Source organism: Montipora foliosa, chromosome 2 (genome assembly GCF_036669935.1).
Source record: "Montipora foliosa isolate CH-2021 chromosome 2, ASM3666993v2, whole genome shotgun sequence".
NCBI classification, from domain to species: Eukaryota; Metazoa; Cnidaria; class Anthozoa; order Scleractinia; family Acroporidae; genus Montipora; species Montipora foliosa.
The window spans coordinates 35382843-35397842 of record NC_090870.1 but is presented as its reverse complement, the minus strand read 5'-3'; the positions used below and the strand labels follow the sequence as shown (position 1 = coordinate 35397842).

At 40.5% G+C, this 15000-nt stretch overlaps 1 protein-coding gene across 2 annotated transcripts in view; it reads right to left on the bottom strand.

Moving 5' to 3' along the window:
* The window catches only part of LOC137992947 (E3 ubiquitin-protein ligase rnf213-alpha-like), a 169681-nt gene that overhangs the window by 63200 nt on the left and 91481 nt on the right, over nucleotides 1–15000 (bottom strand). For both annotated transcript variants that reach the window (XM_068838545.1, XM_068838544.1), the window contains exons 31-36: nucleotides 6277–6427; nucleotides 4399–4618; nucleotides 2894–3164; nucleotides 1969–2142; nucleotides 1422–1530; nucleotides 49–217 (exon numbers count right to left, since the gene is read on the bottom strand). In XM_068838545.1, coding sequence (XP_068694646.1) covers nucleotides 49–217; nucleotides 1422–1530; nucleotides 1969–2142; nucleotides 2894–3164; nucleotides 4399–4618; nucleotides 6277–6427 — 1094 coding nt within the window. The remainder of the gene's footprint in view (nucleotides 1–48; nucleotides 218–1421; nucleotides 1531–1968; nucleotides 2143–2893; nucleotides 3165–4398; nucleotides 4619–6276; nucleotides 6428–15000) is intronic.

The following is a 15000-nucleotide window of genomic DNA, read 5'->3' as shown; positions in this document are numbered from 1 at the left end:
GGTCCATAACAGTTTGATTTAAGTGAATGGCTTATATACAATTTTTACCTTGTCAGAGTTTCTATACAGTCTGTGTAGTCACCCATCACTTTCCCACGTATGAACCAAAAATGATCCAGATTCTCTTTAGCTGACTCCCACAACTTCAGGTACTGAAATGTTCGCTGAACGTGCTGACTGCGGAATTCAGTATCGTCAAAGAGTGGATTTAGACTCTCTAAAGCAAAAGCAAAAACTTTTTTATCATCAAATACAAAGATAATAATAATGATGCATGGTTCAAAATTTATATTTGGTGGTAAGTACAATAGAGCTAATTTGCTACAAGACTAATATGTGTAGGCGTGGAGGCAGTATGAATAAATATAAGGGTTTTTTTAAAGGCTCTGCCCCACAGGAAAGCAATATTTCCTCCTGAAATCAGTAATCCACTTCACCTGGCTTTACTCTTTAAATCGGCCTTCTGGTCGCCATAATTATTTCATTTGGCGGCCATTGGAACCATTTCTTGACACTAGACTCTTTCCCTTGGCCAACGTCCAGAATAACGAAATTTCAGAAGAAGAAGAACAACAAGAACAATAAGAAGAACAAGAAGAAAAAGAACAAGAAAAACGAGAAGAACAAGAAGAAGAAACACAACATTCCTTTCTAGTCATCTAAGTAAAGTTTTCACACGTATTTTCCAACTTTTCCCTCACGTTAAGTTAAGGCGGCCGAGTAAACAAAAAGTCTTAAGTTGGAGGCGACGTGGCCCAGTGGTTAGGGTGCTGGAACAAGTTCAAATTCCACTCTGACCACCAAATGGATTTCTCCAAGTTGCCCCAAGTTGAACTCAACCACTCTTTGCAGACAGTCAATTGGTTGCCTCCTTCCAGTTGGATTTTTATCGCTGCTGTGTCCATTTGCGTTGTTACTTTCTACAAGCGAATATATTGCTTTCAAGTTTGCTTCATCAGCATACCCTGATTGATCACCCAGGAAATCATCAATGAATCTTGAAAGAGCAATGATGTCTTCTTATGCAAATTTGCTCGTTATTGAAAGAAAATGTAAATACTGGCGTAGACTGGAAGTCCCCTTTACTTAGCCCCACAAGCTGCAAGGTTTGAATGTACCGTTATCTCTGATCTTCTCCTTATCTCTTTCTTCAAAGAAAACAAGCTGAAGATTTATGGACAAGGGCAATTAACTTGGGAATGTAAGGACCCAGCCATTTGAAGGAACTAAACATCATATCTGACAGCGAAAGCCCACACGAACGTCTTGCCGACAGGGAACATTTCTCCTTTCACTCTGACTATTCAAGTTGTCACAGGAGGGTACCCCACATGAAAAAAACGCCGAGAAAGAATTACATATTGAACCATCACTTTCAAGTACTATCACCACAAATACAAAAAACTACATCTATTTCTCACCAGTCTGCTCTTGTGTGAGTTGCCACAAAGCCTGCTTCGGTGTTCCGCAATGTATGGTGGGTAGAAGGGTGTAAAAAGGTTCTGATACCCTCTTTTTGGAACTCGCACTCTAGTAAGTACAATGAATATCAGGTTCACCTTCGTCTTGTGCAAGAAAGCATTTTAATTCTTTCATTTTTAAGAAAAATGATTCCTTTCCAGAAAACCTTTATGTCAATATTCAAGTCATCTTGGGTAGACGTGAATAAAAAGATGTAAAACACCACTGCTCTTCTCTTCCTTGATCATTGTGTTGTTTTGTTAACCGTAAGGAAAGACGAAAGGGTCAAAGCAAATACAGTGCAAAAAAAGGAATACTGGAAGAAAAGTTCCTCAGGTTGATTTTTACACTTCAATCTAACAGTCCCAAGAGCAAATAGCTCCCTCGAACTCTTTTTTTTCTGCAAAAATACCGTTCAAATGAAGACATTCCAAAATCGGATAAATTGACAAATTTTGCAATCATTCTTGTGGTCAAAGTTGAATTACCAACTTCATAGGAACTCGCCTTAAAGAGTGGCACTCCCTTGTGGACTGTTTCAATAATGTCCTCTGCTGGTCCTGTAGTTAGTTCAATAACATACAGATCTGACGTCCTCCGCCTCCAGACTTGGCCACTACTACTCTTTAAAACACCCAGCACGAGGAGATTGAATAAAAGAGTATCCAGACCAGTGGTAACCTGTGGAAATGAAGCACCTTTGGTTTTCAACACATAAGTCAAACTAATCAATGGGCTCATAAGAAGAAAATGGGAATTTTCAAAATTCTTCTTGGCAGGTGTACTTCATCGCAAAAGCAATCACCATAGAAACACAGGGGCAGCTTTGCCCCTCCTCTTTGGGCAACCAACTGCCGTTGGTTTGCCGTTGCCGTTAAATATTTTCTGGATGACATTCGGGTCATTTGTGATTTTGGGGAAGATTATACTCTTAGGAAACTTCCTCGATAGCTGGACAAGAGGAGTAAAATTAAATTGCCAATTAGACTTAAATTAAGTTGCAATAGCATTCACGCATGTGTACTAGGAGAGTCCATATGGAAACAGGAAAGCCCTAAAGTTCTTTGTTTGCTGTTGTTAATGAAAAACAACTACGAATTAGAGAACTGAGTAATACTCGCACTTGCTCGACAATTTAAGCACTTGTCACTTTATAGACACCGGAAAAACAACGAGTAAAACCTGAAATGAAAAGTGATAAAAAGATATTCTAGACATTAGAACTCACCCTGGACAAAATTTGTCATAGCTGAGGAATGCAGTTTAAAGAAATAAAGTGTAAATAACTAAACCCAGTTTATGATCACAACAATTGTTTCCCGAAAATTCGTTGCGTGTATTATGAACACAAAATCGCTCAATCTTTTTGGTGCTCATGATGTTGATTAAGAGAAAAAAATGCAAGGCGCCCATGGATACGACAACTGCTTACCGATGGATGTACATCAAGGTGAAATATCCGGGAAAGGGGCAAGTCTGGAGCAACCACGTGTGGTAACAAGCACTCTGCAATGGAGCACTGCTTGACAGCAGGTCCGTAAATTGGTGTAGTGATACAGAGTGGTAGATCTACATCTGCGTCCGCAAGGTCACGAATTATGACGTCATTATTAGGTAGTTCACATAACTTTTCACTTAGTCTGTGAACGGCCAAAGTCTTGCCTGATCCAGCTCTTTCTGAAGAGAAAACCCTCACTGACAATCTATTTGAGGAAAGTAAAAGAAACAGTTCTGTCGTGACACTGTTAACCAGCTAGAGCTTATTGAAAAAGGGACATGTAAGATGATTGTCACAAAAAGATTACAACTCATTGAGCACAGCACTTTTAAGAAAAAAATCACTAAGACAAATAATCCACAAGGAAACTTTCATTCCACAGGATTACTTTTCCTTCTCTGCTAGGTACAGGTCCAATTTATTATTCCATAAGGAACTGTATCAGTGGGAAAGCGACCTCATTTAATTGACGGTAGCCTCTTAAGTAGTTCACACTAACTGAATTTTTACAACATAAAATATTATGTATTTGTTCTAGGGAATGAACATGAAATGAAAGTTTGGAAGATCATCGCAGTTAGTTAAGCAACTTAGGCAGTTGCAAATGAAGCTGAAAAAACCCAGGCATGAACAGGATTCGAACCCATAACCATGCAAATGCGATGCACTTGAACTATCAACTCAGCTATCAAACCAGCTGGGATGAAACTTTCATTTCACATTCATTCCGTAGATCAACTAAGTGACATCTCATGTTTTCTAAGAATCCAGTTCATCCACCTCCAGCTTGATACAACTTAATAGCTCAGTTGGTAAAGCAAGTGCAGCGCAATCCCATGATCACGTGTTCGAATACGTATACCCATCAAGCCTGGATTTTCTCAGGCTTATTTGCACCTGCTGTCACTGCTTAAGTTGCTTGGCTAAATCCGATTATCTTCCACACTTGTGTTTTCAGACTGGCGAACATATTTGTTGAACCCTTAAGCTTGTATATGACATTCCATTCTGGGACAAAAGGGGTATTTGGTTTGGATAACTTGAAAGAATTGTGCCTAGGCTCTGAGAGGTCTTCCTTCATAAGAAATTCCTTTAATTATAGTGTCTTTACAATATAAAATACTTTCCCCCAGTATCCTTTTTCTATACATTTGGCGATAATGTGCGCAACTAATACTCCACAAGCTACTGTAGGTTTGACACACTGATTCGAAAAGGAAGACTTCTGTCTTTCCTGAAAATGTCGGATTCAGCATGCCCTTGGACAACTGGCTCAAGCAGACCGTAAGACCATTTATTCCCAAGTGTAAGATTGCTTGAGTGAAAGTGGCTTATTTAGCATGCATTCCAAAATCTCTTTCAGCCTTGTACAGCACGGATAAAGTTGGACAAAAACCCAAAGGAGAAGAAACACAAACGTGCATTTTTTGCCTTCTTACTTCTCTTTTTCTACCATGGCAGCACATGTCCAAGGCAGGATCCGATCCCGAAACTTTCCCAGTTGTCGTTCGCTTGCCCTGAACTGTGTCTTCACATACTGCCTTATTTCTTTAGGGGAAGCACTGTGTGGCACAGTTCCCAGCCTGTACTGATCAAGAGCTGCAGCCATGTGGGCCCTATCCTCATTTTCTGAGCTACAGATTACCACAAGACATAGCTCTAAAAAGAGATGAGACCTTTATCGTAGGATGCAAAAAGTGGGACGAACAAACGATGGTCCAGCAATTTCACTAGTAAATTGAAGGCAATACAAATAAAGAAACCTTAATTTTCTATGACAGGTACACGAAGTCGGAAAAGATCGCATCCTGTTTTCATCATTGCAATAGACTCTCTGTTTCCCGCATCATAATCATCAGCATCATAATCAATATCATAATCAACATCATAATCACTCTGTCACTTATCGTTGCGCCAACTCTTACATTTCCCAGTACGCTCCTCCTCATTGCCACCAGTTGTGCACTATGCCATTTTCAAATTGTGCAAGAACACAAGAACAGAGTTGAGGTTCAAAGCCTCGCCTTTGTCGCTTTGAAACTCATTCAAAATTACATGAGCCCATTATAATCGTAGAGCTAATCCAAAGTAACCCTTGACTCGTCGATCACCCAATTATTTCTTAATCATCACATCCAAAACGTTCCTCAACCTTATCTCCAAACCTCATATCCATTTAACTCCTCTCAAAAATCTTTGCTGCATCCTACACGACCCACGACCCATGATCCTTTCCATTCCAATGCAGCCCATTCCTATCATAAATACTCTTTTCCTTTGGCCATCTCAGCTTTAGAAGGAAAAACACGCAAGCAGGGGTCACAAACATGAGATACAAAGAAACCCTTTGAAAAAATATTTTACTCAAAGTTTCGTATGCTTCAACATACATCAACGTAAGGTAAATGATATTTGCGACTCGTAAATATGCAAGATAAGTAACTAATTAATTACAAAGAAAAATAAATGTGAATACAAGTTGACAAAGGGTACACTAATTCAAGGTTGGCTTTCAGTCTCTGATCAGCAGTGTCTCTTTAATTTTACAATGTTTATCAGATCGACCTTCAGATAAAATTTGAAAATTATACCATTTTAAATTGTGACCAGTTGACGTAACGTGGTCCGCAAGTGCCGATATATGATAACCAATGACTAACGCTTTGAAGTGTTCAGTTTTTCTGTCATGCAATGTTCGTTTTGTTTTGCCTATAGAAAATTCCTGACAATCCTAACAACTAGCCTTGAAAACAACCTTAGACAGTTGAAAATGGTTAGGTCTGTCCTTGTATACGAAGAAGGGCTTAACGCGATGACTGCTTTGGAAAATTGCTTTTAGGTCAATGCACCCGTAGAATGTATTAACACAAGACTATAGTTGGTTATGACTTTAAGGAGATTCAAAGGATGCATTTGTATCTCATGTTTGTTACTGCGGCACGTGTGTTGTTCATTCCCATCATATAACATATTTGATACTCCTCTGATTACCTTCATGATCTGGTCGCTGCTACTCATCCGATGTTCCTCGAAACGTTGGGATCGATGTATCTCCACGATAACTACAATCCTCATCCTTCACCTTTGCATCAAGGTCCTATTTGCAATCTGATTCCCTGTCCTCAGTATAATACCCTGCTCCTTGTTCTGAGACCTTTCCTTATGCCACTACCCTTTGCATTTGACACTTATCGTCCTCTTAACAAGAATCTAATTCCTTGCAATCTGTGACACTTATGTTTTGTCCTTAATCACTGCCTTCCAAAGGCACAAACGTTATAAAACTTGTAATAAGGAAAAAAATAAGACGTAGTCACCTTCATTACGGTTGTACGGTGGCTCCTGCAGTAGGAAGCTCAAGGTGTCAGCAGCTCTTTGGGAAACGCTATAGTCAAGGTTATCTACATTGACCAAACAGAATAACCCACCATCCTGGTCTCCCAGGGATCGTCGCCACAAGAGTTCAATCTATAAAACAAATTAAAACCAATGATTCCTTGATTAGTAAGAGTGTGGATTATGTGGATAGCATACTAAGCCAGTTAAGCGTTAACGGCGGCCAAATCTTGTCAACATCAAAGCACAAGTCCTTTCTAGTGGCCACCATCAGGGCGTCAAGTGACAAATAGCAGTCAGAAAATAGGACAATAGGAAACAGTGGCCAAAAAATAGGAAAGAATAGGAATCCTCATCCCAAAATAGGAACAAAATAGGAAGCTTTCCTTGAATTCTATCCTCTTAACAAAGCCAGCAACAGCTCTGTTCCACAACCCAATGCCTTATTTACATGTAATACCTAACAGACAAGATGGCATGCATCCTTCATAGAAACAAGTCCTTCACCTACCAAGTTACATCACACACGGTACTTTATAAGATGTCTTAATATCAAGTCCACAGTTGTTTGAAACTGAGAAAGATAAGCAGCACTTTTTTTGCAAACAGTAAATATAATATCAAAGTTCACAGTTACCAAATGTGACAATAAAACCCAGACTATTCGTAACCAATAAAAGTCCAATGCTTATTATTTTTGGCTTTTTTAGCAGACTGGGCAACCTTACGTTTGCTCTTATCTTGGGCAGTGCCTGTCGTTGACGACATGGCCTTGTCCAACAATTTACGCTGTTTTTGAGTCAACAATTTTTCTCCAATTATTCCCAGTTACCGCATCTACAATTACATCTTATCCTTTTTTGAACATGGATAAGTATAGAACTGAACTGAACTGAAAGACTTTATTTAAGTGTCAATAGTATTTAGCTTAAGAAACACTAATTGGAGACACTATTTATACAATTAAGTATAACTCAGGTAAAGTTAAAATTATTTACAATTTAATTAATGATGTATAAAATAAATAAATAAAGAAATAGATAAATAAATAAATGAAATATATGAACTTGGTAAGATTTAAAAAGCTTAAAAGATATCAAATATATATAAAATTTAAAATTTAAAGCGGCCTAGCAGCATATATCACAGTTCTTACAATTATCTGTTAGGTATGATAAGTCTTTACTCTTAATATTGTTTTTAAAACTCTTAACATTTGGCTTCTCTCTATAATTTGTTCCAAAGATGGGGCCCAAAATATCGTAAAGAGTGCTTTCCATAATGTACGGTGCGAAAACGTGGAATATTAAAATCAGCGTTCTTCAGATTATACTGTTTCGGGGTAGTATTGAATATTTCTGTTATATAAATGGGCACAAGTCCGTTTTTTAATTTATACATTAAAATGGCGATGTTTTGTAACCGTTGCTGATACAGACTTGGCAGACCTGCTCTTGTTAGAAGTTCACTGTAGGTCTCCGATTTGGATTTAAAGACTGCCCTGGGTGCGCGCTCTTGAATTCTCTCCATTTTCTTCTTATCGGATGATTTGCAAAAGTGCCATACGACATCACAATATGTTAGGTGGGGCAAAATATTGCATTTGTACAGCTGTAGCTTTGCGGACCACAGGATTAGATTACGTAGTCTCAATAATACCCCAACCTTACAGCTCGTTTTCTTGCAAAAATCACTAATGTGTTGACTAAATGTCAATTTCTGATCAATGGCTACGCCGAGAATTTTGAGATAATCAGATAATTTGATTTCGTATCCATCGAATTCCATAGTCAATGCACATCCAGGGGTTTTCCTAGAAGGTTGCGGATAAACACGCTTGAATTAACATAAATATTAGCATATAATTTGCATATCTGCCCATGCACAGTTTTGTTCACATTCTCATCTACCTCTCGGTTCAAGTTGTTAGTTCGTGTTAGTTTATTTCGATTCACGTACAACTTTTGTGCAAACTGTAAGGCTCTTTACTAGTCTGAGAATAAACAGAAAACAAGGACTTAACGTTAAGCTTCCTCGTACCTTATTGAACGAGCCTAGCCATTGCCTCTGGTCCTTCGAGCCGGACAATTGAAGTATACAGTCCTCAAGGAATCACCCGAAGCAAATCAACACACGATGTCCCGTGAGACGCTGATACATCAAAGGGGATTAACTAAGTGCAAGGTAACAAATCTTATCAAGAAGATCGACCAAGTAACTGAAAAGCCGGATGAGGCAGACTTCGATGTCGTCCTCGCCGAACAGCATTTAGATGAAATTCGCATTGTGGACGCCCAGTTTCAACAACAACATTTGGAAGCGAGCGCCTTGGTTGAACCGTTGAACGAAGAACTGATTCAAAGGGATTTTGAGGAGCTGGAAGCCCACGATGATTGAGTGCGGGAAAACGTAAGCAAACTTCTGTATTTACTAAGTGTCCCTTTGGTTAAGCCACAAGAAACCAAATCTAACGAAAGCAAAGCCAAAAAATCGCTCGAAGCAAAATGGAATCGAATCACCAAGAACATAAACAATGCGACTACACAGATAGTCGAAGCCCAAGCAAACTGGACGAAATGGAAATTGAAGACCTCACAGACACGAGAAGTCAGCTTTCTGAATTCGAAAAATCTCTCTATCAGTTCACAACAGACATTGAATCTCTTTCTCCGGGTTTAGAAGATGCAGACGGCGATAAATGGAACGACGCAACATCGTATAACTTCGACAAGATCAAAACAACTCAAGACACTTTAGCTCAACTGATAACCAAACGCCGTCGCGATCTAGCTCGTGAAATCAAGGAGCGTGAAATCGAACGTGAACATAAACGAAGCCAAAAAATTGATGTGCAAAACAGCCAGCATCGCAAAGAAATAAATAAGCTACTGCACAAATTCAAAACACCTTAGGAAGAAAACGAGCCAAAAACAGTGAAACTGCCTTCACTTATTTAATGGCAATCCTACAAAATGATAGTCGTATTGGTAGCAATTTGAAGCTACAATCCACAACTCGAAAAAGCTAGATGACCGATTACGGATGCAATATTTCCTGAAATCGCTCACCACCAAAAAGGCCAAAGATGCTATTGAAGCAATGAATGCAGTCGCTGAAGCATACTCAGAAGCTGTTGCAGCCCTAAAGAATCGCTTTGATAGACCCCAAGTCACCCACCGTGCACACGTAAGAGCAATACTTAATATTAAGCCAATGAAATATGGTTCAAGTGGAGAATTGACAAAGCTATACGACACACTTCAGCATCATTTACGATCCTTGAAGGCAATGGAACAACTGGCTTCTAAAAGATTTATGACTGCCTTAGGAGAGTGTAAACTTGATAACCTAACTATAGTAGAATGGCAGAAATCTACTCAGACCGAAAAGGATGTCCCTGGCTATGAGAACTTCCTTGAGTTCCTTGATCTCTGAGCGACCGCTACTGAACTCACACCTCAGGAAACAGGGCAAAGGAAACCTCACATTGCGTTCAGAGGGTCACCAAAATTCACTCCTCCTGAGAATGGCATTCAAAACGTGTCAATGTATACTACAAACACCCAAGTGAAATGTGTGGCCTGTAGAGACCAAAATCACAACCTAGCGTATTGCCAAGCCTTCAAAGTGAAAAAACACTTCCTGACAAGAGGAACTTCGTAATGGAACAAGGACTTTGCTTTAACTGCCTGAAGGCAAAGCATACAAGTAAGAAATGCCATTCACCTAACTGTTGTCTCAAATGCGGCAAACGGCATCACGCCTTCCTTCACCAGGATGATTCCAATGATCATGTCACTCAGGATGCACTGGAGAAAATAAAACAGGATGCTCTAATCCTACTAACACTAAGAAATCAGAAAACACTGCAGGTGGTAGTGGCATTACCTCTGTAAGTTATTAACTGCACCAGAAGCCATTACTTCAAATTCTGTTCTCTTGATGACAGCCGAAGTGATTCTTAGTGGACCCAAAGGTCATCAAATGGTTTCACCAGCTCTATTGGACCCAGCGTCTACTGCCTTCTTTGTCACTGAAAGATTAGTCCACCACTTGAAGTTGTGTAAGCAAAGGCAAGAAATTACTATCAGTGGAATTGGAGAAACCCAATGCTCCACCCAGAGTAATGCTGTTGTTAACATTGACTTAACATCAACTCAGACCTCCTCAACATTGACTAATGTTCAAGCCATCGTTCTACCTTTATTGACCAAATGCCTACCTATCTTCCATGGGGATACTGGCCACACCTTACTTCTCTCAAGCTAACAGACCCAGAGTTCAATGTTTCTAAGTCCATTGACCTTCTTCTTGGCGTTGATGTTTACCATGACATTCTGAAACCAGGTCCATCCTCCACTTAATGATGTCGTCATTCGATTCCGAAAACATCCCTATGTGCTCACCACTGATGTTTCAAAGATGTACCGTGCCATCACCTTGGCACCGGAACACAGGGACTTTCACTGGTTCTTGTGGAGAGATAAAGATACTGACCCAATCGTGGACTATCGAATGACAACAGTCACCTTTGGAATTGCAAGTGCTGCATTCTTAGCGACAAACTCTCTACTGCGCCTTGCAAAGGAAAATGAATCAGAGCTCCCCCTTGCTGCAAAGGCCGTTAAAGAGTCCTTCTATGTCGACGATGGCCTTCCCTCAGTGGAAACAAAGCAAGAAGCCATCTTACTTCATCATCATCTTCAGGACCTCTTTAACAGAGGGAGATTCAATCTTCACAAATGAGACTCAAGCTCGCCCAAAGTTTTGAACTCAATCTCTCCAGAGATTAGGAGCACAAAGACCATTTCTGTCCTTGGAAATTCTGACAGCTTTGTCAAAACTCTTGGAATGGAGTACAATTCCAGTCAAGATTACTTCCGATTCTCTTCCACTGAAGAATCACTTATTACCAAGCGTGAATAATTGTCTGATTCAGCAAAAGCTCTGACCCCCTTGGTCTCATCTCGTGCGCCACTATTGTAGCAACGATAATCTTCCAGTGTCTCTGGGAAAGAGGCATGACATGGGATGAACCCCTCCCACCAGACATTCAGAAAGAGTGGCTAAATTGGAGAATACAGCTCCCTGAAACATCTGCATTCCACGCTGTTACACCCCAGTCAGCAGTACGATTATTGTCCGTCAATTAATCGGTTTGCCAGCAAGAAGGCCTACTGTGGTGTTGTGTACTTCAGGAGTCTTGACACTACCAGCGGAGTCTACACGTTTTATGGCAAAAACGCGTTTCGCACCAATCACGAAGGTTACTTTACCTCGACTTGAACTTTGGGGAGCTCATTTGCTCTCACAACTCATGAAGAATCTCCAAGAAATCTTGGCTATCGCAACCTGCAATCTTTATGCCTTCACTGACAGTACCATTGTTCCCCATTGGATCTATGGTAGAAGTCAGCGTGTCAAGACCTTCGAAGCAAACAGAATCGGAGAAATTCAGGAAAAGGTTCCCCTGAAAAATGGGCTCTGTCATCAGCGAAGAAAACCCAGCTCATGTTGGATCTCGTGGCATTCCACCAGGAGAAGTCATTCACCACAATGTCTGGTGGAATGGTCCCAGTTGGTTGAAAGAAGATCCTTCAAAGTGGCATTCCAGGATTTCTCCCCCCCCCCCCCCCCCCTTCATTGGAGACTCTTTACTCCTCAGGCATTGATGAAGGAAGCTTTCAGCTCAAAGAGCGAAAGGAAGTCACACTTCAAGCAACTACTGCATCTAATAAAGCCAAACCTGTGATTGACATTGAAAGATACTCTAACTACATGCATCTCCTGAGAGTTACTGCTTGGGTATTTCGTGTTATTACCCGCCCTCATCTATTCAGCTCTGCACCTTTGTCAGTTACTGAATTGCCTAAAGTTAAAACTTGGTTGTTCAAACAAGCACAAGCTAAGATGTTTCCAGAAGCAGTGGAAGCACTTCAGAAGGAGAAACCACTACCTTTGTCCAATTCTCTAAAACCGTTAAATCCATTTCTTGATGCACCGAAAAGACTATCATTCTCGCCATCCACTGATCTTTCACGGAAAACACCATCTCACATCACTGATCGTAGAGAGTGAACACAAACGTCTATGTCATGCTGGTCCAAAGCTATCTCTAGGATCTCTTCAAGATCTCTACCATATTGTTGGTACACGCAGAGCTGTACGCAAGTGCACACGCCAATGCGTGACGTGTCAACGCACCTCTCCAAAGGTCGTCACACAACTCATGGGTGAAGTACCAACTGCACGTCTTCTTCCAAGCTTTGCTAGTGAAAGGGTTTCAGTTGACTATGCAGGACCTCTGACTCTGAAGATCGGAATAACACGAAGACCAACCTATTGCAAGGCCTATCTAGCCATCTTTGTAAGTCTAGCAACCGAATCCTGTCATATTGAATTAGTGTCGAATCTGACAGCTGAAGCATTTCTTGCTGCCCTTCGCCGTTTCATTTCAAGAAGAGGGAAACCGGTTCAAATCTGGAGCGACAAAGCATCCTGCTTACATCGTGCAAACAAAGAATTAAAGGAACTTGAACAATGTCTCCAGCAACAAAACATGCAAGAATCTATCATGAATTTCTGCTCTACACAGGGCATCCAGTGGAAACTCAACCAACCAATAGGTCCTCACCATGGTTCCATCTGGGAAAATGGGTTCAACGCTTGCAATCATCATCTGAAGCGCATAGTTGGTGAACGTAAACTCACCTTCGAAGAGATGGCAACTGTTCTGTGCCAAATCGAGGCTTGCCTCAACTCCAGACCTCTCTACACAGCACTTGACTCAAATGATGATGATGGAATTGCTCCACTCACCCCTGGTCACTTTCTAACTGGCAGACCCCTCGAAGCACTGCCTGGCCAAGTTTCAACTGCGCCCATTTTCAACTTTGTCAAGCCTTGACACAGCATTTTTGGAAATGGTGGTCTACCGAATATCTCAATGCCCTTCAATGGTTCAATAAGTGGAGGCGACCCAAACGAAGTCTTTGTGTTAATGACATTGTGCTCATAAAGGACAATCGCACTCCGCTATGTCAATGGCCCCTTGGGCGAATCATCACAATCCAATCCGGACCAGATCAGTTGGTCAGAGTGGTAACTGTCAAAACCAACACCGGAACATTCGTCCGACCAATTTTCAAGTTATGCATGCTAATCCCATCAGAGGATACCAAGTAAAGGAACTAGGCGCAATTTAACGTCTTAAGCAAATTGTGAGAAACGAGTACTAAGAACAATAAGAACCCCATAAGCCCAATGAACAAGTATTACGAACGTTAAGAATCAAATGAACGCAAAAAAGCAAAGGGACATTTTCCAGAAACTTTATCAGGATTAAGAACGTTTAATCTTCATGTTGATGCTTTCAAGGCCGGCGGAATAGACACGCTTGAATTAACATAAATATTAGTATATAATTTGCATATCTGCCCATGCGCAGTTTCTTTCACATTTTCATCTACCTCGTGGTTCAAGTTGTTAGTTCATGTTAGTTTGATCTCGCAAAAGTGTAAGGCTCTTTACTAGTCTGAGAATAAACAGAAAACAAGGACTTAAATTTAAGCTTCCTCGTACCTTATTGAACGAGCCTATCCAACGGATCAATGGTAAGGATTTGGTATTTCTGAGGGTTGGCTTGCAGTAGGTTCTCCTTGTACAATTGTGACACTGCCTCTGTTCGTCTCCTGAGAGTTTGGGCGGACTTATGTATATCATTATCATTGGTGTATATTTTTATGATCATCAGCATACATAAATAGATTAGCAGACTGTCCATGTAGCGAAAGATCATTTTGGAACAAGTTCCAGAGTAGAGGCCCGAAGGAGGAGCCTTGCAGACACCCCCTTTTTTGTTCTTTCCATGCGCTGTGCGCTTCTTGAAGTTTGACTCTGTTTGTTCTACGCTCAAGAAAGGATCGCAGAAGATTCAGTGATGTTTCAGAAAAGCCGTATGCTTTACGTTTCTGAATCATTAGTGCAGGGTGCAACGAATCAAATGCTTTGGTCGTGTCGGTGGATAGAACAGTCACATACTCTATATTATCGGCAGCCATTTTCCAGTCCTCTGTTAGCCTTATTAATGTAGTTTCACAGCTATGTGTTTTTCTGTAAGCGGACATCTTCCGGTATCGATGTGGATTCATAGTGTTTATTATTTGCTTGGAAAGTAATGATTCGAAAACTTTATCAACAGAGTTCAATACTGTTATAGATCGGTAAACTTCCCCCGTCAATTTTATCTAATTTCTTGAAAGCAGGGGTCCATTCCTCCATTTTCCAGGTGTTTGTCTAATTTCCCTTTCTAATAACGGTGTTATAGAGACTTGCTAAGGACGGTGCCACACCTTTAGCAGTTAACTTTAGAATTTTCGGAGAGATTCCATGCCACCCTGTGGCTTTGTTTGATTCAATAATTTTCAGTTCGTTTTCCATTTTACCAGACCAGTTCGTTTAATTCAAATTGAGGGCCTTGATAACCTTGCCGAATACTCTCGAGACTCGGGTGTTGACTAAATTCGTTACCTGTGCACCACCAATGGCATTTGCAACAGTTGAAAATTAATTACCAAGCTCATCTGCCACTAAGTTCTGGTTTGTTACAACAAAATTGGTAAATTCTTCGAAATAAGAAACCGTTCTGTCAAAAGAACGCGGACAATTTGAAGTCTGTTTGAATGATAACCTTCTAAAACTCGTGC